The 22,291-nt window shown below is 54.9% G+C and overlaps 2 protein-coding genes across 4 annotated transcripts in view; one reads left to right on the top strand and one right to left on the bottom strand.

Moving 5' to 3' along the window:
• The window catches only part of SBNO2 (strawberry notch homolog 2), a 54,778-nt gene extending 46,454 nt beyond the window's left edge, over nt 1–8,324 (bottom strand). Inside the window, exon 1 of one of the 3 annotated variants that reach the window (XM_030256698.4) lies at nt 7,257–8,324. The gene's annotated coding sequence lies outside the window, so the exon portion shown is untranslated. Of the gene's footprint in view, nt 1–380; nt 4,112–4,192; nt 4,335–7,256 lie in introns of those variants that run through there. The other 2 variants (XM_030256697.4, XM_072919482.1) reach the window with 2 other exon arrangements.
• A 544-nt stretch (nt 8,325–8,868) lies between these two features.
• STK11 (serine/threonine kinase 11) overlaps nt 8,869–22,291 on the top strand; it is a 31,272-nt gene continuing 17,849 nt past the window's right edge. Inside the window, exons 1-6 of the mRNA XM_030256744.4 lie at nt 8,869–10,477; nt 15,502–15,585; nt 18,464–18,553; nt 19,318–19,450; nt 19,921–20,057; nt 20,435–20,562. Of these exons, the coding sequence (XP_030112604.1) occupies nt 10,188–10,477; nt 15,502–15,585; nt 18,464–18,553; nt 19,318–19,450; nt 19,921–20,057; nt 20,435–20,562 (862 nt within the window). The 5' untranslated portion in view covers nt 8,869–10,187. The remainder of the gene's footprint in view (nt 10,478–15,501; nt 15,586–18,463; nt 18,554–19,317; nt 19,451–19,920; nt 20,058–20,434; nt 20,563–22,291) is intronic.

Consider the following 22,291-nt stretch of genomic DNA (forward strand, 5'->3'; position numbering starts at 1 on the left):
AGAGGCTGACCCAGCTCTTCCTCTGAGCTCACGCTCCAGTGCCAGGGGCTGCTGTCCACTTTACACTCACAAATTCTAAGAAAAAAACTAAATAAAACACTCACTAAATCCAGAGTCAGAGACTTGCATGAGCCTGAGGACAGCAGGACAACACCCAGCAGGAGAACAGAGAAGTGGGAGCAGCCCTTGGTTTGTGCCTATCCCGCCATCCTCCAGGCAGCCACATCACCGAAAACCATAAAAATCAGCAAGTTCCAAAGTGCTTCCACTTCCACATCCCATCCTGCTGCTGTGACAGTAAACACTGATAACATAGAGGCCCACACACGAGGGAACCGCTTTAGCAAACTTTTAAAGTGTTTTTCCATCGCTTCTCTTACCAAACATACTCCGACCACGCAGCAGCTTCCACTGTTATGGCAAATCCCCAGGGAGGAGAGGAGGCTCCTGGTCCCAGCACTGGTGTTGGGAGAGGAAAGCCCAGCCCTGAGCAGCAGCAGCAGCACACAGAGACAGCTCTCAACTTCACTCACGTTTCCTTGCAGCAGCGCTATGGAAGAGCAGCGATCCCCCAGATCCAGAGTGGAGCACGACCCTAAAAATCCCACTGGACATTTTTCTTCCTGGCCGGGCAGCCCAGGTTTGAAAGTGAAAGCAGCTCCCTGCACAGGATGACGAAGTGATTTCATCCTATCACTGAGCTCCAGAACAGTTTCAATATTCCAAACAGTTTGCTTAAAGGTTTGCTGTCAGCACAGGGACTAAGGGGCAGATCCAGCCTGGAATTCCTCTGGAATTCATCATGCCTAGAGGTTACAGAGCACAACTTTCAGCTTCTAACAGCATGAGCTTTTTAGGCATTTCTCAGACCAGCGCTCCAGCAGGAAAATTCCAGTTGGGAACACACAAAGAACTGCTGTGCTGTAACCAGGATGGACAGAGCCAGGAGCAAGGGCTTGGATCACTGATAACTGCGATCAGGAGAGGTGAAAACAACACAGTAAATGCAGCCAGCACTTCCTCCTGTTGTGTTCCACCCTTTGTTGGTGTATTTTAAATTGCCTCTGTTAAAGGAACACGGCCAGAAACCCACAGACGTGCCTGGAGCAGCTCGAGCTAAACCGGCCGATCATGAATTACCACGTGTTGGGAACAACAAAAACACCTTGGGAATGTGATCCTGTTCTTCCTCCTGCTCAGGGTTCGGTTCCCCTCACTCTGCCCACCCCTATAGAGCAGAGGTGAAGCCCCAAAATGTCCCCACCTTGCTCCATTCACTCATGAGCACCCACCAAAGCTGCAGCCGGAGGGAATTCTGCGGGATACAGTCTGGATGTAAGGGCCCCAAAGAAATGGGAAGTCAACCCTACGGAACTCTGAACAGCCACTTGTACTTCTCAACCACCCAGGCACCTTCAAGTTCCTCTTTCATGCTTCTCCTTGACGTATTTTTGGGAAGTTTAGACCAAAAAAGCAGATGGGAATAGGACTCAGTCCCGTCACCAACACAAAGGAGAACACCAGAGCGGAAAACGCATATTACGGGTGACAAAAATGGATTCGCTTCAGGGCATCCTAAACCAGCACTAGGAGCCACCCTGATCTCCTGAGTGCTTTGAGCATGGAAAAGGCTCCTGGGACACAAGGATTGCAACCCTGGAGCTGGGCACAGCACTGCCAGGCTCCAGGGCAAATCCCGGCATCACCTGGGCACCACAAGACAACAGAGAGCTGCAGCGTGGAACAATCCATGCCACCAATTAACTGTGGGAATTAGTCTGTAAGGAAAGGGGAGAAAAATCTGGATCATTCCAGAGATTCCTGCAAGAGCTGTGGCAGGGCAGGCAAAAGAACAAACCTGCCCTCCAAGGACAGCAGTTTCTACAGGGAAGAGCTTGATGCCTCGAGCAGTACTTGTTGCTCCGTGTCTGACATTCAGACCATACAGGGAAAAAACAATCAAATACAGCTTTTTGGAGGGAAAAGTACCCTTTAGGAGAAAATATTAACTGCCCCCCACAGGTAAATTACACCTATCCCTGCTTTTCCACCTGGGAGAACACATAGGACTATTTCTGGACAGAGCAAAATGCCTCTCAGACACCACCCACGCTCTGCCAAGGAACTCAGCACATTCCTGTGTAAATCCATCCAGCATCACCCTCACACATCCAGCACCATTCCCAAACCACAAACACATCCCTGCAAGGCAGAGCTAGGGCTGAAGCAGTGGCTCAGACACTGGGTCCATGGAATATTCCCAAAACCAAGGCTTTGGGCATGCCCCAGCACAAGGCAGAGCCTGAGCAGGGCTCTCGGAGCACTGGGGCTGCTCCCCTTCCACAAAGAACTTGGCCAAGCAAGGTCAGAAGCCAAGAAAATGCAGGTCCCAAATTCCTTACACTTTTTCCCCAGTTTCTCTCCCAAAAAACACTTGGGAGAAACCCTCTAGATCTGAGCAGGTCTCAACGTTCTGTTTCACACACAGCCACTCGTGGTAGAAAAACCACTTCAGGACATCAAAGCCAACTTCCCTACGGATTAGGACAGCCTTAAGGCAGACTCAACATGCACCTGCTCTGTGAGAGGCATGTGTTCACTTTGATCACACCTACACTTGTGCAGACCTCGATTGTGTAGCCAAAAAAGACTTAAGAGTTTTAAGTTTTAAGCAGAAAAATGTCTCAGGAGAGTATAAACCTCCCAATCAGGCCTGGAAGGCTTTCCTGAAGGATCCAGACTCTCATGGTGACAAGTCACAGTGCAGTTTGCTCCTGTGCAGAGACCTCCCAGCAACATTTGAATGAGACAGGTACGGGCTTATTTTAGGAAAATGAGGGTATAAACATCCAAAAAACAGACCCTCATCAAGTAAAGCGCTTTTGGGAGAGATAGCAGAGCTCAGGCTTCCAAAGCTGGCAGCTTATGGAGCTCTGCAAAACCTGTGCATGGGACACACAGCACTCCCAACCCCACAGCAGCAGTATTAGCACACCATTTTCCACTGTAACATTCCCACCACCAGCTGCTCTTGGTTCAGCCATTCCCGCATGGCTCAGGACGAGCTCAGCTCTTGGATGACACGAGGATGATGTGCAGGAGGAACAGCCCCAGCGAGGCACAGCCGACCACAGCCAACACCCTCCTGCCCTCCAGACCCACCCCAGGGCCAGTGCACGGACCAGAAAACCCTCCAGGGGTTTGGATCCCAGCTTTGGGATGCCAGTGCTGAACCTGCAGGACCTGCCCTGCCCAGCCTATCTCGTTTCCACTGTAAATCAAGCCTGCTAAGGGGGAGCCACAGTCTTTACACTGGAATTTACGGTTACTCTGAGGAGTTTTAGACCTGGCACTAGTATTTAATAAGGTGAAGCCTCTGGTATCAGCGCAGATAATGGTCTGACAGCACTGGTTCTGTATTGCAGAGACTCTGAATTGGGCCAGTACGGGCTGCAGCCCAGCAGAACCTCGGTGCATGACGGATTCATGGCTCCACACTGACAGAGAGGAAGTTTGGATCAGATATTAGGAAATCCTTCCCTGTGAGGATGCTGAGGCCCTGGTTGCCCACAGAAGCTGTGGCTGCCCCATCCCTGGAAGTTGGAACCCTGGAACCCAAGGCCAGGCTTGGAGCACCCTGGCAGAGTGGAAAGTGTCCCCGACCATGGCAGGGGGTGGAACTGAACGAGCTCTGAGGTCCTTCCAGCCCAGACCATTCCAGGATTCTGTGATCGCTGTGAAGTTTTCACAGCGCTCCGTGGAAAAGCAGCTGGAGAGGGAGTCAGAAACACGAGGGTTCCCTGGCTGTGGCCACCCGGGCTGTACCGGGGCAATTCCCCATTCGGACCCGGCTCGGACAGGGCTGGAGGGCTCCGGGCTTTGCTGGGATCGCGGTTCCAGAGGCTCCGCAGCATCTCCGGCTCTCTCCGGTGCCGCACAGCCCCGGGCCCCGCTCCACACGCGGGACGGACACGCGTGGGGGACACGGCGCTGCCGCCTCCACAGGCTGCTCCGGGCCCGGCCCGAGCCCCGCAGCCCCCGCACTCCCCGCGGCACCGACCGACGGCTCCCGGGACAGGCCCGGCCGGGGGCCACGTCCCACAGCGAACCCCCAGCCCGGCCCCCGCCCACGGACAGACCGGGCCGGCGGCGGGAAGGCGCGGGCCCGGGGCAGCGAGCGGGCGGCCCTTACCTGTGTCCGGGGGTGCCGCGGGTCCCGGGCACTCCGGGGCTCAGGCTCCCGCCCGGCCGCCGCCGCCGGCCGCCGCTTCCGGGTCCGCCATGCTGGAACGGCCGCGGAGCTTCCGGGGAAAGGGAGGCGGCGACCGAGGGGAGCGGGAGAGAGCCGGGAACGGGGCAGGGGGAATGGGGGAACCGGGAACGGGAGAGAACCGGGAACGGGGCAGGGGGGACGGGGGAACGGGAACGGGGCAGGGGGGACGGGAGAACCGGGAACGGGGCAGGGGGGACGGGAGAACCGGGAACGGGGGAGGGGGGACGGGGGAAACGGGAACGGGGGAGGGGGAAAGGGAGAACCGGGAACGGGGCAGGGGGAATGGGGGAACCGGGAACGGGGCAATGGGGACGGGGGAACCGGGAACGGGGCAGGGGGAATGGGGGAACCGGGAACGGGGCAGTGGGGAACAGGAGAACTGGGAACGGGGCAGGGGGAACGGGAGAAACGGAGTGGGCAGTGAGGAACGGGAGAAACGGGAACGGGGCAGGGGGGACGGGAGAACTGGGAACGGGGCAATGGGGAACGGGGGAACCGGGAACGGGGCAGCGGGAATGGGGGAACCGGGAACGGGGCAGTGGGGAACGGGGCAGTGGGAATGGGAGAACGGGAACGGGAGAGTCGGGAACGGGGCAGTGGGGACGGGAGAACCGGGAACGGGAGAACTGGGAATGGGGCAGTGGGGAACCGGAGAACCGGGGGTGGGCAGCGGGAACGGGGCAATGGGGAACGGGAGAACCGGGAACGGGGGAGTGGGGAATGGGAGAACCGGGAGTGGGCAGCGGCGAACGGGAGAACCGGGCCCGGGAGAGTCGGGAACGGGAGAACCGGGAGTGGGCAGCGGCGAACGGGAGAACCGGGCCAGGGGGAATGGGGAACGGGAGAACCGGGCCAGGGTGGCCCAGAGTGATGAACAGACAACGAGGCCCGCGGCTCCGGAGACCGGCAAAGGCCCGGGGCAGAAGGAGCCCCCGGGGCAGAGGGAACCCCCGGGTCCGGCCCCTCGCCCTCGTTCGGCACCCGAGCGGGTCCTGGCCCACACCGGGCCCGGGGCTCCCGGGGGCTCTGCGGCTGCCAGCACGGCCCGTTGTTCCTGCAGGCTCTGCATCGCTGCGGATCCCGAGCGCTCGCCTTTCCTCACACATCCATCCCTCCATCCATCTCGGCATGGGATGGAAATGGGAGGCAGACCAAAGTCCTGGAGCAGCCCTGGATCAGCACCATGGAGCCTGTCCAGTCCTTTTCTTCTCAAAAGAAAAGGAAATTCCTCACTTCTTTCTCCCTACAGGACCGGGGCAGCAGCTTAAGCTCAACCCACAGAAGACACAGGAGAGCTGGAAACACTCAAACCCTGAGCAGCTTCCCATGCCACAAGTCCTGCTGTAGGAATTAAATGAATCACAGGGCTGGAGAACGACCTGCTCTGACCATCCCAGGCTCCTCACCCGTTTTCCCCACACTGGGCCTTTCAGTATTTTTAATTTCCCATTGCTTGCATTGAATTCATGCCACTTTTGCAGTCCCAAGGTAGGAACAAAATTCTGAGGGGTCACACAGAAGCCTCCTGGATGGGTCTGTTTTTACACCAGCACAGGAGCAGCCAGAGGGAACTGATTTATCCACCAGGATAGGAAGTACTGGCAGATGGGAACCACATTAACACCGGGTCCTTGGGAATACTGGGTGTGTGCCAGAGGCAAAGGGGGAACCAGGAAGTTCTGTGCCTGTCCGCTTCTCCCATTCTTCATTCATTTGCATATCGCAATTAATCAAGGCAATTCTTGCCACGTTTTCCAACATCCTTCTTACAGGGATCTTTCTTCTAAATCCTCCCCCCAGCTCTTTATTTGGTGTTACACAAATACAAATAAATACGCACAGTGGGAGAACACACAGGGATGTATCCAGCACCAAATCAGCCTCCTCCTAGAACCACCAAACCCGGACTTGCCTTACCAGGATCTCTTCTCCTCCCACCCCAGCCCAGATCCCAATTCACACAGAAACCCCAAGACGAATGAAGCAGAAGTGATGCTGAGCTGGGAGCACTGGGGCTGTCCTGTCCTGCCCTGGTGGGAGATGTGGGGACATGGCTGAGTTGTGTCCTGCTCTGTTTGCCCCTTTACAGGAGCAATGTCCCTGGAAAATAGCCTGGCTTCTCCAGGAACAGCCCTTCCCAGGCAGCTGGTCCCTGTAAGACACCCAGTCTCAGGAAATGGGGACAAAGATGGGCGTTTTTGGGCCCTGATCCCATGGACTCAGCTGCAGAGCAGCTCCACGTTGGGGTGTGCCGGGCTGCTGTCACCCACTGCCACTTCCTGTTTCTTCCCAGAACCTGGAAATCCCCTGACTTTCCGTGGGGTGAGGGCTGTGGAGCCACGCTGCCAGCTGGCCCTGTGCCCCCAGAGCTGTGGGAAGAGGCTGCCAGGGGACAGACCCTGCCCTGTGCAGGGTCCTGGCAGTGCAGGGCTGGCGCTGTGCAGGGGGGCATGGATGGGACCTGGCAGGAACCGTGCTGGGGTGCCAGGGTCCCACAAAACCACCCCATGTTTTAATAAACCCTTCTGTGCCCCCTTGGCCAGGTTGTGGGGCTGTGGAGGGTGAGGGGACAGCTCCTGCAGTGCCCCATGTGCCACAAGCTGGGCAGATGTCAGCCGGTTCCCCCAGCTTGTGACCTCCTCGCTGGAGGGGACGATGCTGGTGCAAATATTTGGGAAAAGCCAAGAGCCTCTGGCTTTGCCTGATGCATCCACAGCCCCAGTGGGGGACAGGCTGAGGGGCTTGGGGCTACCTGGGGACACCCATGTGAGTTCTTGGCTTGCCCCGCTCCAGTGGCCCATCCCTGGAGAGTCGAGCAGGATTTTGCCTTTCGAGGGGGATTGTTCTGCCACCCTGGTGGGAGAGGGAGCAGGACAGGCAGTGGGATGGGCAGGGAGCAGCGTGTGGAGTGCCAGAGCTCCTGCAGCCGATCCTGCCCTCCCACTGCTGGGAACACCTCGGGAAGGGGATGCACAGCACTTACCAGAATTTCGGGGATGGGTTCCAGCACTTTGGACTCGGCGCCAAGACTGGAGTAAATAAATCACCCGGGGCCAGGCGCTGCGGTGACAGAAGCCGTTGAGGGAGGAGGGAAAGGCGGTGCTAGCGGGATTGGAGGGCTCGGCAGAGCAGCCCCCTCCTCTACACTCCCTCTTCGGAGCCCTTGGAACCTCCTCCCGAACCTTCACAGGCTCAAATTCCTTAACAAACCAAATTCCTTGAACAAACCAAATTCCTTGAACAAACTGGAGCGTCGCAGTGCTTTGACCCTTTGGGGACCCCGGGGGCCCTGATCCTGCTCAGGCCCCCCAAAACAGGCTCAGGGCTCTCCCACCTGTGCTTTGGAATTCACGCAGTGCCAGCGGCTCTCATGGAAAAGAAGAATTTAGGGATTTGTCCTGCCCTGCCTCAAATTAACCTGTCAGCTCTGAGTTGGGCTCCATCCCCTTCGCCAAAGGGTTTCACCCCCGGCACAGCGGGGCTGGAGGCGGCCGCAGGGGCATCGTGGTTCCTCTGAGCTGGCACTGCACAAACCCCATCTACCGGCACCGGTTACCGATGTTCCCGGCGGGAGCAGGCACGGCAGAGGCCGGAGCTGTCCTACCGCAACTCCCGAGCAGCACAGGGGGCTCCGGTATCCGGTGAAACCGGGAGGAGACCCCTGAACGCCCCAGCGGGGGAGCAGCGTTGTGCAGCCCGATCCTACCGAGCCCCCGGAGGATGCCCGCGGGAGAAGCGTCTCTGCGGTGGCCGGGGCAGTGAAGGGGTGGCGGCCCCGAGAGAAGCCCGTTCCCCCGGGCCGTGCCGGGCTCTGGCCGGGGCGCTGGAGGTTATTTTGGGGGTGCCCTCGCAGCTGCTTGGTTGGACTTGAACACAGCCAGGCTGGGCAGGAGGGGACGAGGTGCAGCCGGGGGGGAGCGGGGTCACCCCAAACCGAAACGGCAGCGGAGCGACCCACGCGCGGCAGGCGGACCGCGAGGGCGGCGGGGCAGGGCCGGCTCCGTGCCGGGACAGGGCCGGTCCCCAGCGGGGCAGGGCCGGAGCAGGCGGGGCCGGTGCCCGGCGGGGCAGGGCCGGTCCCCAGCGAGGCAGGGCCGGTCCCCAGCGGGGCAGGGCCGGTGCCCGGCCGGGCAGGGCCGGCTCCGTGCCCGGTCCCGTCTCCGTGCCCGGTCCCGTCTCCATGACTCCCGCCTGCCCTTTGCCCTCCGCCCTTCACGTCCCACCGTCCCGCCTCCGAGCGGTGACGGACAGTGCTCGCAGCCTATCGTAGCGCGCTTCAGGCCGCAAGCCCCGCCCTCTGTCGCGACGGACATTTCTAATCACCTATCACATCTAAAGTTCATATGAAGCCCCGCCTCTAAAGGTGACGGACAGCCCAGTTAACCTATCATATCGCCCCGCCGCCGGCCGGAGTGGGTGGGAGGGTTGCTTGTAACAAACCAACCGGAACCCGACGTGGTGCAGCCGCAACCAATCAGCGCTCGAGCGCTCGGGGCCGGGGCCGACGGCGTGGCCAATGGGAGCGCGCGCCGGGGCGGCGCGAGGCGCGGAGCGGGGAGGGGGGGGGGGACGGAACGGCGGGGGCGGGCGGGGACAAGATGGCGGCGGCGGCGGCGGCGGCGCGCGCGCGGCGGGGCGGGCGGTAACGGGGCAGCGCGGCCGGGACAGGGAACGGGACCGGGGCAGCAGCGCCAGGGGGCAGCGGCCGGCGGGCGGCCCCTGAACTTGGGGGGGACGCGGGAGGCGGCGGCTCGGAGGGGCGGAGCGCGGCGCCGGGGCCCGGCCCGGCTCCCCCGCCTGGCGACGGGGAGGGGGGACTCGGCCGCCAGCCCCCCTCCCCTAGTTCACCGTTTGGACCGGCGGGAGCGGCCGGAGCTGCCTGCGGGGAAGGTCCCGGCCCGGGCTGGGAAGGGCCCGGAGGTCACCGACCCTCCCCCGGGAGTCCGTCCGGTCCCGGCGCTGATTTTGTGGCGCTGAAAGTGTCGTGTGCCCTGTCACCCCTCTCTGCTCTCCCGCCGTGCCCTGCCAGCCGCGGGGACACCTGTGGGAAGTGCGGGAGGGACCGGGTGGGCATCCCCGAGCCCCGTCCGTGAGCGGCCGGTCACCGAGCGGACGGTGCCCCGGGAGGAACCGGGAGTGGGGACAGAGGGTCCCGCTGACCCCCCCGGGGCCGGGCTGGTTGTGTCGTCCTGCACCGCTGACACCCGGAGCAGAGGCGGTGACACATCATGTGCCAGGCGGAATCCCGGTGGATGAAGGATGCCCCCGGGAGCTCTCGGTAGGCACCGAAGGCCTCAAACTTTTGTAGGCGACAGCGAAGACGCAAGAATTGTTTCGGAAAACTCCTTCGAGGAAACTTGGTTCCAGCTGCCCAACGGCTGAACCCCCCGCACCCCGTCCGGGCCGTGGGAGCACACCTTCCCACCCCAGCTGGGAATCATGAGCTCCTAGGGATGGAAAGTCACGAGAGGGACTGGGAGCTGCTCTGGTTCCACGGGGTGGCCTGACGGCCTGGAGATGACCTAACTCTTTAGGATCAAACTGGGCCCAGTCAAGGCCAGGTGACTGGGAAGAACCCCCCGGCAGCGGGACCGGGTCGGAAGCAACGTGAGTCCCAAACTGAGTGTGTCCCGTCACAGATTTATGTTCTTTTTCAAAGACGTTCTGGAGCCAGGCCGGGATCTTTTGGCATCCAACTGACCTGGAAGCAGCTCTTAGGTTTGGGGGTTTTTTTGGGGTTTTTTTGGCCTTCTTTTTTTTGGTTGTTTTTTTTTTAATTATTATTCATGTTTGTACAATCTTCTGGATATTTTTTTCCTGAGAAGGAGTAAAAAGGGAGTGTTGGAAACTAACAAACAGGATTAAAGCCCTGAGCGCTTAAGGAAAAAAAACAGGTTAAGGAACTTAATCCAGGATGGATCTGCAGGAGCCCCAGCAGCTGGGAATGTTTGCGGAGAGCGAGCTGATGTCGGTGGGGATGGACACGTTCATCCACCGCATCGACTCCACCGAGGTCATTTACCAGCCCCGGCGCAAACGGGCCAAGCTCATCGGCAAGTACCTCATGGGAGACCTGCTGGGAGAGGGCTCCTACGGCAAAGTCAAGGAGATGCTGGACTCAGAGACCCTGTGCAGGAGAGCTGTGAAGATCCTGAAGAAGAAGAAGCTGCGCCGGATCCCCAACGGGGAGGCCAACGTGAAAAAGTGAGTAAAGAGTTCTGGGAGCCCAGAGGGTGAACTTGGTCCTTGTTTACCAGCTGAGCTCCTGTGCTGTTTTAGCTGACAGCATGGCTCTGCTGTGGAAATGCTTCCTAATCCACAGGTATTTAGGGATCTCTTCCCTCTGAACAGCAGCCAGTGCTCTGGGTAAGGCTGGGCACAGGGAAGGAACAGATTCCCAAGGTCTGGGACAGTCTGGAATACACCACTTTGGTGTCATTTAATGGATAAAATATTGTTTCTTAAAGCAATTCCTCTATGTTCTCTCACCTTTCCCAGCCAGCAGCACCTGGGCGAGGTGAGACCTTACAAACACACCTGGTGTCCTCACAGGGTTATTCCTGTATCTGCCCAGGTGTGTTCCAAAGGCCCCAGAGCTCTCTGTGGTGGCAATTCCTCCTCCCACCCATGTGGAAGGTGGCTGGAACAGGATCCAACATATGGGGCACCCCATGGGCACAGGAATTTTTGGGCTTTTTCCTTGGCTTCATTTCTAGGGTCCCTGGGAGTTCACTCAAGGCTCTCCCCAGCTGATTTCTGTGGCTGTAAAATGGGGCCAAGGGTTGTCAGCTCTCTGTGCCTCCACCACACCTGGTTACTCAGGGTGCAAAGCCCTGATGGAAGTGAACCCCAGGAGAAGCCAGATGTGGGGCTGGTGTGGGAACTTTCCCTTCCCTGGACCTCGCAGCAGCTGCGTCCCAGCCCTGCCAGGAGCTGCTTATCAGCTGTGCAGGAGCCTCTGCAGCCCAAACAACCCATGAGGGTTTATCTAGGCTGGGAGGGAGAGCTCTGAGAGGTCGAGGAGACTCTTCTGGTGTTCTGCTGCGGGTGAGCCCTGACCTGCAGAGTCCTGTGTCTGTCCCTCAGTTTGATTTCCCAGTTTAGCTGTGGGATATTTCACATCCTGTCCCAGGACTGCTGTCAGGGAGCTCTCTCACTTTGCCTTCCAACCTTTCTCGACAGCCTTGGCTGTGGAACAGTCACATCCCAAGGCTGGGACCTCCCTGTCTCTCCTTTCCTGGCTCAGGTTCAGGAACAAGCAACTTGGTTAATGTGTAATAAAATGTTTCTTGTTTTTCTGGTGGAGGCCGAGAGCCCCGTCCCTGGGTCCCTCCACGGGCACATCCAGAGCTGCCACTGGGGAACGTGGAGATAGTTTCCTCCTTAGGGAAGCTTCCAATGTAAATTAGGTAAAAAGAGCTTGCCCACATCAGGAGAGTTCCCTGCTCTCAGAGCCATGGGAATGCTCCTGTGTCCTGACGTGAACTCCTGGAGGTTTTATTCACGCCCAGAATGGGGCTGTGAGTATCAGATGGGTCATTAAGGGAGTTATTAAAAGGGGCTTTCTGTGGATGTTTCCTGGCTCAGCCCCACCTGCTCCAAAACACCAAGGCAGATTTTAGGTCTTGCCTTGTACCCAGGGATTTACTTTAGTTCAAGTTCCTATTTCTGTTCCCTCATCCTTTTCCTTCTGCCCACCTATCCATGTGCTTTATCTGCTGCTTCAGAGGGGAATTTTAAGGCAAACAGTTGTATTTTGTGGTTCCCTGGTCCCCTGGCACTCTGAGCTGATCAGCACTGCTGTGAGAGGGAGTGCACCCTGTGTCTGCTCTGGGTATGGGATCTGTGACCAAACCCGGGTGTCTGAGTTGTCAATGTGCGAGGAACAGGGTGCTGTGGAGTCTCCAGGTAGTGCTGGACAGGACACTGACACAGTATTTTAATGTCAACATGGCCAGATCACACTGGAATTTCACTTTGGGCAGCTGTGTTGGAGCAGCTTTGAGGAGATTATGCCCAAAACCTGCTCCTGTGCACAGGACAGCAGGCAATCAGTTTGTGGGCTGGATCAGCTTGTGGGTTCTGCTTTCTCTTTTGGAATCTGATCACTGAAGTGGTTTCCAGCGTTTCCTACCACAGGGAAAAGCTGCACATGAGGCTTGGGCTGTTGGGCAGAGGTGATTGAGTTACTGTGGTGGGCTCCTGCCTCTGCCCCCTCACGGGGCACCTCAGTGCTGCTTCAGCTGTGCTGATAGCGTGTCATCCAAGGAATTCCCTGGAATACAGTTCCTAGACAGTGGCCCCTGGGTAATTCCACAAGCAGTAACACACAGGGAGGAATGAGAGTGCAGTAATGAGCTGTGGAGGCTCATACAGGTCTGAGCTGGAGATGTTTGGCTGGAAATAAGATGTTAATGCCAACCTTAGGTCACTCCTTGTTGATATCCCACGCCACAGCCTCATCTCTGCCCCAGCCCTGTCTCCTGGTGTTCTGGAGACCCAGAAATTACAACTAAAATGTCTTTGGGACTTACATCAAATCAAATGCTTTTTCTCTACCCCAAAATACTGCACTTCTGCCCCAGAAAAATGAGCCCTGAAGGGCTCTCTGAGTCATGGAGAGGATGTTGAGGGCTTGAACTTTTAAGACACAGTTTCCTTAAATCTGTTGGGAGAATCTTCATTTCTCTTTAGAGCAGGTGAGGGTGGCTCAGTCAGGCAGACACTGCAGAATCTCATCCCTGCAAAGAAAAGGAGTTTAGTGGGATTGCCAAAAAGAGGCAGGAAAACCTGGCAGCCTGTGGCTGCAGCAGCAGCAGAGGTTTAATAATGCCGTGTGCTAATAGCCTGACACGTTAATTAAGTGTTTGGGGCTCTGTGGGATCCCAAGTGCCCTGTGCTGTACTTACCACCTCGGCAATTGCTCTGGTTGGAATTTGTGCTCCTTGGGAATTCCTCGGAGGGTTAACCTGGGTTATGGGGCTGTGCTGTTCCTGTTTGTTCCTGGGGTCTGCAAGTCCATGCTGGAATCTCCATCAGGGGAAGGACTTGCTGGAAGCCCTGGAGGTGTGAGCTCAGGTGGGAATGGGCTGATCCTGATCCCTCCTCCTCAGAAATGTTCCCCATGGAGCCGTGTGGCTCAAGGGTTTCCTCTGCTCAGCTGGATGTTTGCTTGGGTGAAATGCTGGGGCCTGTACTCCATGGAAGAGCACAGATTGTGATGGATACAGAACTGGGAATGCCAGGCATCCCTGCAGGAGCAGGATGTGGATGGACCCTTGGGACTAGGAAAAAGTGACACCGAAATCCTCCTGGCACTTCCAGCCCTTGGGCTCACACAGTCCTGGAGAGGTGCTGCACTTCTAAAGCTTTCAGGATGTTGTGGGAAGAACCTCGTGGAACCAAAGGAAGGGAATGAATCTTTTGGCTGTGTTGCTGGGTTTTGTTGAGGCAGGAATGGCTGGGAACAAGCTGGATCTCACAGTGGAGATGTCCAGGAAGGAGAGTCTGCTTTCCTGGCTGCCTTTGGCGTGTTCCAAAGTGCTGTGGCACATGGAACAAGGGGGAAGCTTTGCTATTTACAGTTCTGAGCAACAACACCCCCTGTTATTTGCCAGAGCAGGTACCTTGCAGGGGATAAGTCTTAATCCACCAGGATGAGCTTAATGGATCTGACAGAGCTCGAGTTAGGTCTTTTCCCCCCTTGTCTCCTTCCAGTGGGTTGTACTTGGAAGCAGGTCCTGTCCTCTGGCAGTCTGTCTGGTCACACACTTGCAGTGAGCTGTGGTGGGGTTTTGAAAGAAAAATAAATCAAATTTAGGCCCGTTCTGAAAAGGTGAGACCTGTGCTCCCCTACTCCAGGGGTTTGCAAAGTGAGATGGGATCGGAGGTGACTGAGCTGGCTGTCCCTGCTCCTCAGGCATTCCAGAGCAAAAGAGGAGATAAAAATAGAAGTAATCTTTCCTCTGGGAAAAGGGTGGCTTGGCCTCTGCCCCAGTGGTGGGGGCATGGCCCTGGCATTTTGGATTGGTTTGCAAAGTCCTCCTTGGGGGGGGAATCATTACAGAAATATGAGATATTTATTAGTCTGTTGAAGGTGGGAGGAATTAGTGTTTGTGCTTCCGAGCTGTATTACAGGGAATGAGCTGTTGGGATCAGGATTTTAAATGTGTTCCCAACACTTGGGCCTTAAAGCAGTTGTGTTTGAGTGGGTTTGCTCCCCTCTGGCAGCCCTGGTTGGTGCCCTCGGCCCTCTCCCTTCAAAAGCTGCAGGATCTGCTCAGCTCCACACTGACACTGGCTGCTGCTCCTTGTGCTAATTTAATCCACTTCAGCCCTTTGGTCATTCCTATAATTAGACTTGTCTGCCATGTCCACACAATACTTGGGAGTTTTGCTGTGGTATCTTGGGTCTCTGTTCAGCTCTTGGTGGCTTCTTCTAAATCCAGAGCTGAGGAAGAAGTCTCTGGCCTTAACTTTGATAGTGAAATAATTCATACTGCTCAGGCATCCTTAAAAGATCAGTAAGGATTCTCCTTGCACTCCTGCAAGAGAAGCCCTTTCCAAGGAGCAGCTCCTGGTTGTTGCTCAGCCTTTGTGCAAGCCCCAGCTCATTACTGGAGCTGCTAATTGTGCCTGTGAGGGGCTCTGAGCTGGCTTTGGGCAGGGGCTCTCACTTCCAAAGCTGTGCTCAGAACTCCTTGTAATGCTGCTTCCCAGCGGCTGAGCTGATGAAGTGTGACCACACTGCTCAAAGCACTGGCCAAATCGCTCTGGAAGGGAGCTGGGAAGGAGAATTTGGAAGCTCAGCACAGCCCAGGATGGAGCAGCAGCAGAACAAAGTGAAAAGCAGGACGTGCACTGCCAGGCACCAACAGAACCACCCTGACCTGACTGTCCTGCTCTGCCTGTTTCTCCACAGCTGGCATCCAGTGGGATTTTGCAGGATGAGTTTAATGCTAAAGAGACTAAACCATGGTTTGGGGCAAGTACAAAATCCCTGGAGACAAAAATCAGAAGAGCTGACAGAAGGTGACATTCAAGGGTCTGTTCCCCAAGCCAGGGGAAGGTGACTTCTCACTGCTTTACCTTATTTATTCCCCACAAACACAAGATTCAGTTCAGGTCTCTGAGCCATTCAGTCAAGTTAAGTTTGGGTGAAATTTTGGAAGAGATGGAGTTGGGAATAAGCTTTTTAAATGTAACTTTTTCCTTGTCTATTCCTGCAGGGAGATCCAGCTCCTGCGGAGATTACGGCACAAAAATGTCATCCAGCTGGTAGATGTGTTGTACAATGAGGAGAAGCAGAAAATATATCCTTTTGCACAGGGCTGTTGATCAGGTTTGAACTCCCACTGTTCTCTACTGTAGTTCTGCTTTTGGAAAGGCCCTTTTGGATGTTTCTTTTTCTTAAATTTTTGCAGCTAAATTGATTTCACTGTTAATAACCATCCTGCCTACCTGGCAGACTTTCCACACAAACACAAATTCACACAGATACTGATCAAGGCAATTTTATCCTCACTTCGCTGGATTTTGTGTGACTCTGAAACACTGAGAGCACTTTGCCTGGAAGCACTGTGGAAGCTCCTGGAGCTGATCCCTTGTAGCATATGTTATCAATGGATCCTTTTATTTTTGACAGTGTTTTCTAACTACTGTCTTCTTATTACAGTACTCCAGAAAAGGAGTAATTTCATTGTGTGCATTAATTAGATCAAACACTCTGCCACCAGATCATTAGGATAAAGCAGTGTGACGATTTCTGCTTGTGCTGAGGCCTCGACAAGAGTGAGGGGACTGCGAGTCAATTATTGATAGATAGATCCTGTTTAATTAGGTAGAAGGGAGGAGGCAGTGGGGAAAAGGAGCCCGAGAGAGACATCGTGTGTTGGTACCAGGTGATGACAACCCAAAACCATCACTGGGAAATGGGATCTCTCCAAGGATGCTCCTTGCTGGACTTCCTGAGCAGTGCTGGTCCAGAGTTGGTTTTCAGTGCTTTTCCTTTGCAAGGACAGGTTGACTTCGTTATTTTTATCTTTATCTGCTTCTACACTCTCACAAAGTTCGTTCCTGCCTGTGCTGATTCTGGCAATAACTGATTTCCAGAACAAGCACTGTGGGATTGGAAACTGGGGCTGTGGAAGGAAGGATTCTGTTCCCACCGGAGTGTTGTGTGCACTGCAGGCTTGAGCTGTTTGTCACAGAATGGCTTGGGTTAAAAAGGACATTAAAGCTCATCCCATTCCACCCACTGCCGTGGGCAGAGACATCTTCCACTTTCCCAGGTTGTCCAGGCCCCATCCAACCTGGCCTTGGACACTTCTAGGGATCCAGGGGCAGCCACAGCTTCTCAGGGAAACCTGTGCCAGGGCCTCACCATCCTCACAGGGAAGATTTTTTTTCCTAATCTCCCATCTAACCCCTCCTCTCTGTCAGTGTGAAGCAATTTCCCCATGTCCTGTCACTGTATGCTCTTCTAAAAAATCCCTCCCCATCTTTCTTGTAGGCTCCCTTCAGGTTAAGACAGCGTTTGAGCAACTCAGCTGATAAAAACCTTCAGTGATTTTCTGTGGGAAAGGGAAAGCTGTGGTGACTGGATTAAAAATATCAACAACTTTTAGTATTTAAGGACTGTTTGCTGGCCTGCTGTGGCTGGGAGTGCAGAGCTAGTGGTGAATGGAGAGCTCATCCAGGCAGAAAATGAACCCAGTTCCATGAGCAGCATCCCAGGGATCCCATTACCAGTGTGTACAGCTGAGTGTGGGAGCAGAAGCCCTTGAGGAGGAGAACTGAGAGCTTGGGGCACCTGTAATAGATCTGCTCCAGCCTGGAAGTCTGTTCTCTAATCTGATTGATCAACCTGAAGTGGATCAGTGACCAGGGAGGGGTGAGGAGCAGCCTGGCTGTTCATGACACCCAGCCAGGCTGTCCTTGAGCCTCTTTGCTCCCCAGGAGCTGGTCTGGATTATCTACCATCACTGTTATTCTCCTGACAGTGGGAGAGTTGATGTATTCCAAATTGCTGATAGAAGTAGTTCACAGATTTCTTCCAGAGTAAGAAAGGGTAGGAATGAATTTTGGGAGCTCTTTCTTCTGTTCTTGCTTTTATTGATTTACCAAGAGTCTTAATGCCCATCATAAATTCTGGTTTAGGGTATATTTAGAGTATTTTGAGGTCTCTCTAAATAGCAGCTCATGGGGAATGGAGCAGGAATTTAATTTTCAGTGTTTGGAGCTGCTGGATGAAACATGCTGGAAAGAGGCAGCAGAGTCTTTAGCCCAGATCCCACGCAGGACAGGAGTCTCTCTTCTGCCTCTTCTACCTCAGGTGGCTTCTTGGGGCAAAAGTAACTTATTTTGGGTTTAGGTTAAGAAGGCAAATGCCTGCAGGAGTAACTGACTGTGCTCAAGATTGCAGGGGAGCCCTGGCAGCCTCTGCTCTGTCAGGACACTTCCCAGTGTCCCAGGGTCTGTTCTCCCAGGCCTTCAAAAGCCCAGGGAGAGGAGGAAACAGCAATTACAACATCAGGCAGTCTGGTTCCCATTTTTTGGCCCCAGCATCAAAGCTTACAGAGATAAAAACTGGAATATGCTGCAAGGGAACAAATGCTGCAAAGTGCCACCAGCTCTTGGCATTCTGTTGTAACTGTTTTTATCCATGTGGTTTCACAAAGCTTCTCATCTCTCCAAGGGTCCTTTTTCCTGCTGCTGGATTACTCTGGGGCTGGGGTAAGCAGCAGTTGTTCCACAGAGCACACAGCTGGGTTGTTTGGGATGGGGACTGAGGAATAACCAACTTTGGGGAAGGTGGTGGGAGCTCACTGTCATCTCAGGTGCAGAACACCCGGGGCTCTGGAGGAACAGGCTGCAGCTCTTCTGCCAGGGAGTTCCCAACTTTCTGTGCCCACTTCAAGGTATTTCCCTGTTCTCTGTCATGCCTGTGAGATGTCCAGCTTATTTTCTGTGGAGTTCCCATCCTGTTGCAGGTCTGGTCACAGAGCTGCAGATGCTCATTTGGCAGAAGGATTTTCCTGTAGGTGCTTTCCTGTCCTGTGGGAGCTGGAATAACACCCCTCAGTGCTTGGGAAGTGCAGCCATTCCCTCTGGGATGAGGCTGCTGCCCATCTGAGGAATGTTTGACACACAGGAGTGTTAACCCTGGAGCTTCCTTAACTCTGCCCTCACGTATATGGTGATGGAGTACTGTGTGTGTGGGATGCAGGAAATGCTGGACAGTGTCCCAGAAAAGAGGTTTCCAGTGTTTCAGGCTCACGGGTAAGTTCTGTTCCTCTCCCCACTGTGTTCTCTTGAGTGGAGAGCACGTTCTGCTCTGCTCAGACTGTGTTTGAAAGCAAACCTGGCTCTGTGCAATAATTTCATATTTTACACCCATGCAAAAAGTGAAAAGCTTTTGAAATGGCCAGCAGGGATTGCCCTTAGATTCTGGGAGAAAAACCATCCTTCTATTGATTTTTTTCTGTTATTTTTGCTTTACTTCCTGAGCTGCCCAACAGCCCCCCTGGTCCCTGTGCTCTTGCCTTGCCAAGGGGTCTGAGGGGGGAATCTCCTGCCTAAATGGAGGTCAAGCCACAGTTCAGCATCAGAAAAGACTTTAAAGGCCTTGGGATGGATTAGGGATTGGCAATATCCAGCATGATCTGGTAGCTGGGGTAGTTAGCTGGGATAAGCTGGAGCCCTTTTTACTCCTCAAGGAAAGAAACCCGAGAATTCTGGGAACAGAGACACAATAATCATTGTCAGGATCAAATCAGGGCAGAGCAGCAAATCCTTGGCAGCTACATAATTTTATGGTCATATTGTCATTTTATTTTAAGAGATCTCTGAGATTACAGACAGCCTAAGTGAAATTCAGGCACAGTAATATTATTTCTGGGTATTATGAGATGAAACACTTGCCTTTACTACTGCCAGGCTGCATGTGGGTTACGATGATGGCCCAAAGTATCTGACCACAGCAAAAAGCTCTTTCTACTGGCTAAAAGTGTTTGATTTTTTTTCCCCTCTGCCTCTCTCTGCAGGTACTTTTGTCAGCTTATAGATGGCTTAGAATACTTGCACAGCCAAGGGATTGTCCACAAGGATATAAAACCGGGGAACCTCCTGCTAACAACCAATGGGACACTAAAAATATCTGATTTAGGCGTAGCAGAGGTATGTGAGAAGCACAGCAAAGTCAGAAGGGGACATTCTAGATTGAGGTCACCTCTGTGGTGTCATTGATTTATTGTGCATTTAGGCTTTTGTTCTGTTGCACTCGCAGAGTGCTCTGAGAGACTCTGAATATTTATTGCAATTGGCAAAGCACTTCTTTTGGTAACAGTGTGAAACCTCTGCTCAGGAAACACAGAGAAGGAAGATGTCACTCTTGGATGAGCCCAAAAGTGGGGGGAAATGGGGACAAGCTACGTAACCTTATCCTACTTTTTATATGGAGACTGTTTTAGGTAGGAGAGGTGCAAGACTTGTCACTGTGGCGTGTGGCTGCTGTGGTGGCATGATTTTATCATCTGTAGATGTTCAGTAGAGGAGTTTTCCCCTTTTGTTTCCCAGGTGGAACTTTTCCAAGAGTCACAGTTTGTTTTCCTTGGAAGCCTGACACTGTTTGGTCTCTCCTGCCTCAGGCATTGCATCCATTTGCGGAGGACGACACGTGCAGGACGAGCCAAGGGTCACCAGCATTCCAGCCCCCAGAAATTGCCAATGGCCTTGACACCTTTTCAGGCTTTAAAGTCGACATCTGGTCTGCAGGGGTGACGCTGTGAGTGCTCAGGAGCCCCCAGGAACTTCACAACTAACGACACCCTCAGATAGCTCAGTCCTGGCCCAGCTCTGTCATCACCGCTCTTGTGTGCTGGGGGGTGCTGCTCGCTCCTGTGGGTGGGTTTATGCTCCCCAAAGTACCTGTACTTCTGCCAGCCAGGGCAGTAACAGAAACCACAACTATCTCCAGTATTTATTTTTAGTTTTTGCTGTCCCAGACTGTGATGAAGGCAGGCTAAACTTAAAGAGGTTTTGCACATCCTGCCAAATATTCCTCTTTTGGTTTCCTCCTGGCTGCTTTTGGCTTACGTAGTCAGGTAAGAACTGAGTACCTGTGTGCTGCTTCTCATCCTGCTTCTCCTTCTGCCTTCACAGATACAACATCACAACGGGTCTGTACCCTTTTGAAGGGGATAATATCTATAAATTATTTGAAAACATCGGGAAAGGTGACTACACAATTCCAGAGGATTGTGGTCCTCCGCTCTCAGACTTATTGAGAGGTGAGTCTTCCCAGCTGGTTCCAAAAGGGTAACATTTATAGATGCAACAACTCCTCAGCTTGCACAGTGCCAGAGCTTCCTTCCAAGTGTCTTGTGGGGATATGGGATCCTTTTAGTCAGGGAGGTTATACTTAGAGCCTTACAAGACTCTGGCAGATCTTCAGCTGGTGTTTTCCTGAGATCCACTAGCACCCTGCACAGCTCACAGCCACTGCTCTATAGAGTTGGTTCTTGCATTGTTTCCTGTGTTCTGAGAAGCTTTTATATCTAAAGACAAAGCCCACAAGAGGTTAAATTTAAAATGGCATAATAGCATTGGTGCAGGTTTGGCCAGTGAGACCACTTGGATGCTGTGTCCAGGCTTTCTGTAATGTCACACGCTGAGTACTTGGGTCTATTGTCCCTCCTCATCAACCTCACCTCTGCATTTGTTTCAAGTCCCATTTGTTTCCTTCCCCCCAAATTCAGAGCTGCAGGATATTGGAGCAGTGTCAGGTGCCCAGTTTCACAGCAGGGCTGGGATAGGACCATGAGGACCAGGAGAGTGGCACTTTGTGGGGAAAAAGTTGTAGGTTTTTTTGGTTTTTTTAATTCTCATCACTTATTGCAGCAGTTTGATGTTTAGTGCTGAAGAGTCTCGACCTGTGAAAGCTGAGTGGTCAGGCAGGGCAGCAGTTGTGCTGTGCACAGCAGCAGCCTGGTGAGCCTCTTTGGCAGGAGCTGGGATGTGATTCCAGCCTGTGGGAGAGCCCGACCAGCATTCCCAGTGCCTCCTCAGCAGCAGAACAGCCAGGTGCAGCTGTGCTCCTCAGCCCTGAGCACAGGCTCAGCCTCTCCTTTCTCCTCAGCTCTCAGTGAGGAATCAGTCCCCATGTGGGGGATGTTTGTCTTGTTTCACATTGGTTTTCCTGGTCCTTGTGCTCTGTGGGGTTGGTGAGGGGCTGGGGGGCACTGAGTGCTGGGTGCAGGGGCTGAGTGCTGGGTGCAGGGACACAGGCAGGGTCCAGGGACACAACTCCTGGCTTGCTGCAGGGACACGGCTCCTGGCAGGGTGCAGGGACACAGCTCCTGGCTGGGTGCAGGGACATGGGCAGGGTGCAGGGACACGGCTCCTGGCAGGGTGCAGGGACACGGGCAGGGTGCAGGGACACGGCTCTGGGCTCGCTACAGGGACACAACTCCTGGCTGGGTGCAGGGACACAGGCAGGGTGCAGGGACACTGCTCCTGGCTCGCTGCAGGGACATGGGCAGGGTGCAGGGACATGGGCAGGGTGCAGGGACACGGGCAGGGTGCAGGGACACGGCTCCTGGCTCGCTGCAGGGACCAGGGACAGGGCTCCTGGCTCAGTGCAGGGACACGGCTCCGGGCTGGGTGCAGGGACATGGGCAGGGTGCAGGGACACGGCTCCTGGCAGGGTGCAGGGACACGGGCAGGGTGCAGGGACACGGCTCCTGGCAGGGTGCAGGGACACGGGCAGGGTGCAGGGACACGGCTCTGGGCTCGCTGCAGGGACAGGGCTCCTGGCTCGGTTCAGGGACACAGCTCCTGGCTCTCTGCAGGGACCCGGCTCCTGGCTCTCTGCAGGGACACGGCTCTGGGCTCTCTGCAGGGACACAGCTCCTGGCTCTGTGCAGGGACCAGGGACAGGGCTCCTGGCTCTCTGCAGGGACACGGCTCCTGGCTCGCTGCAGAGACACAGCTCCTGGCTGGGTGCAGGGACACGGCTCC

Source organism: Taeniopygia guttata, chromosome 28, assembly GCF_048771995.1.
Source record: "Taeniopygia guttata chromosome 28, bTaeGut7.mat, whole genome shotgun sequence".
NCBI lineage: Eukaryota > Metazoa > Chordata > Aves > Passeriformes > Estrildidae > Taeniopygia > Taeniopygia guttata.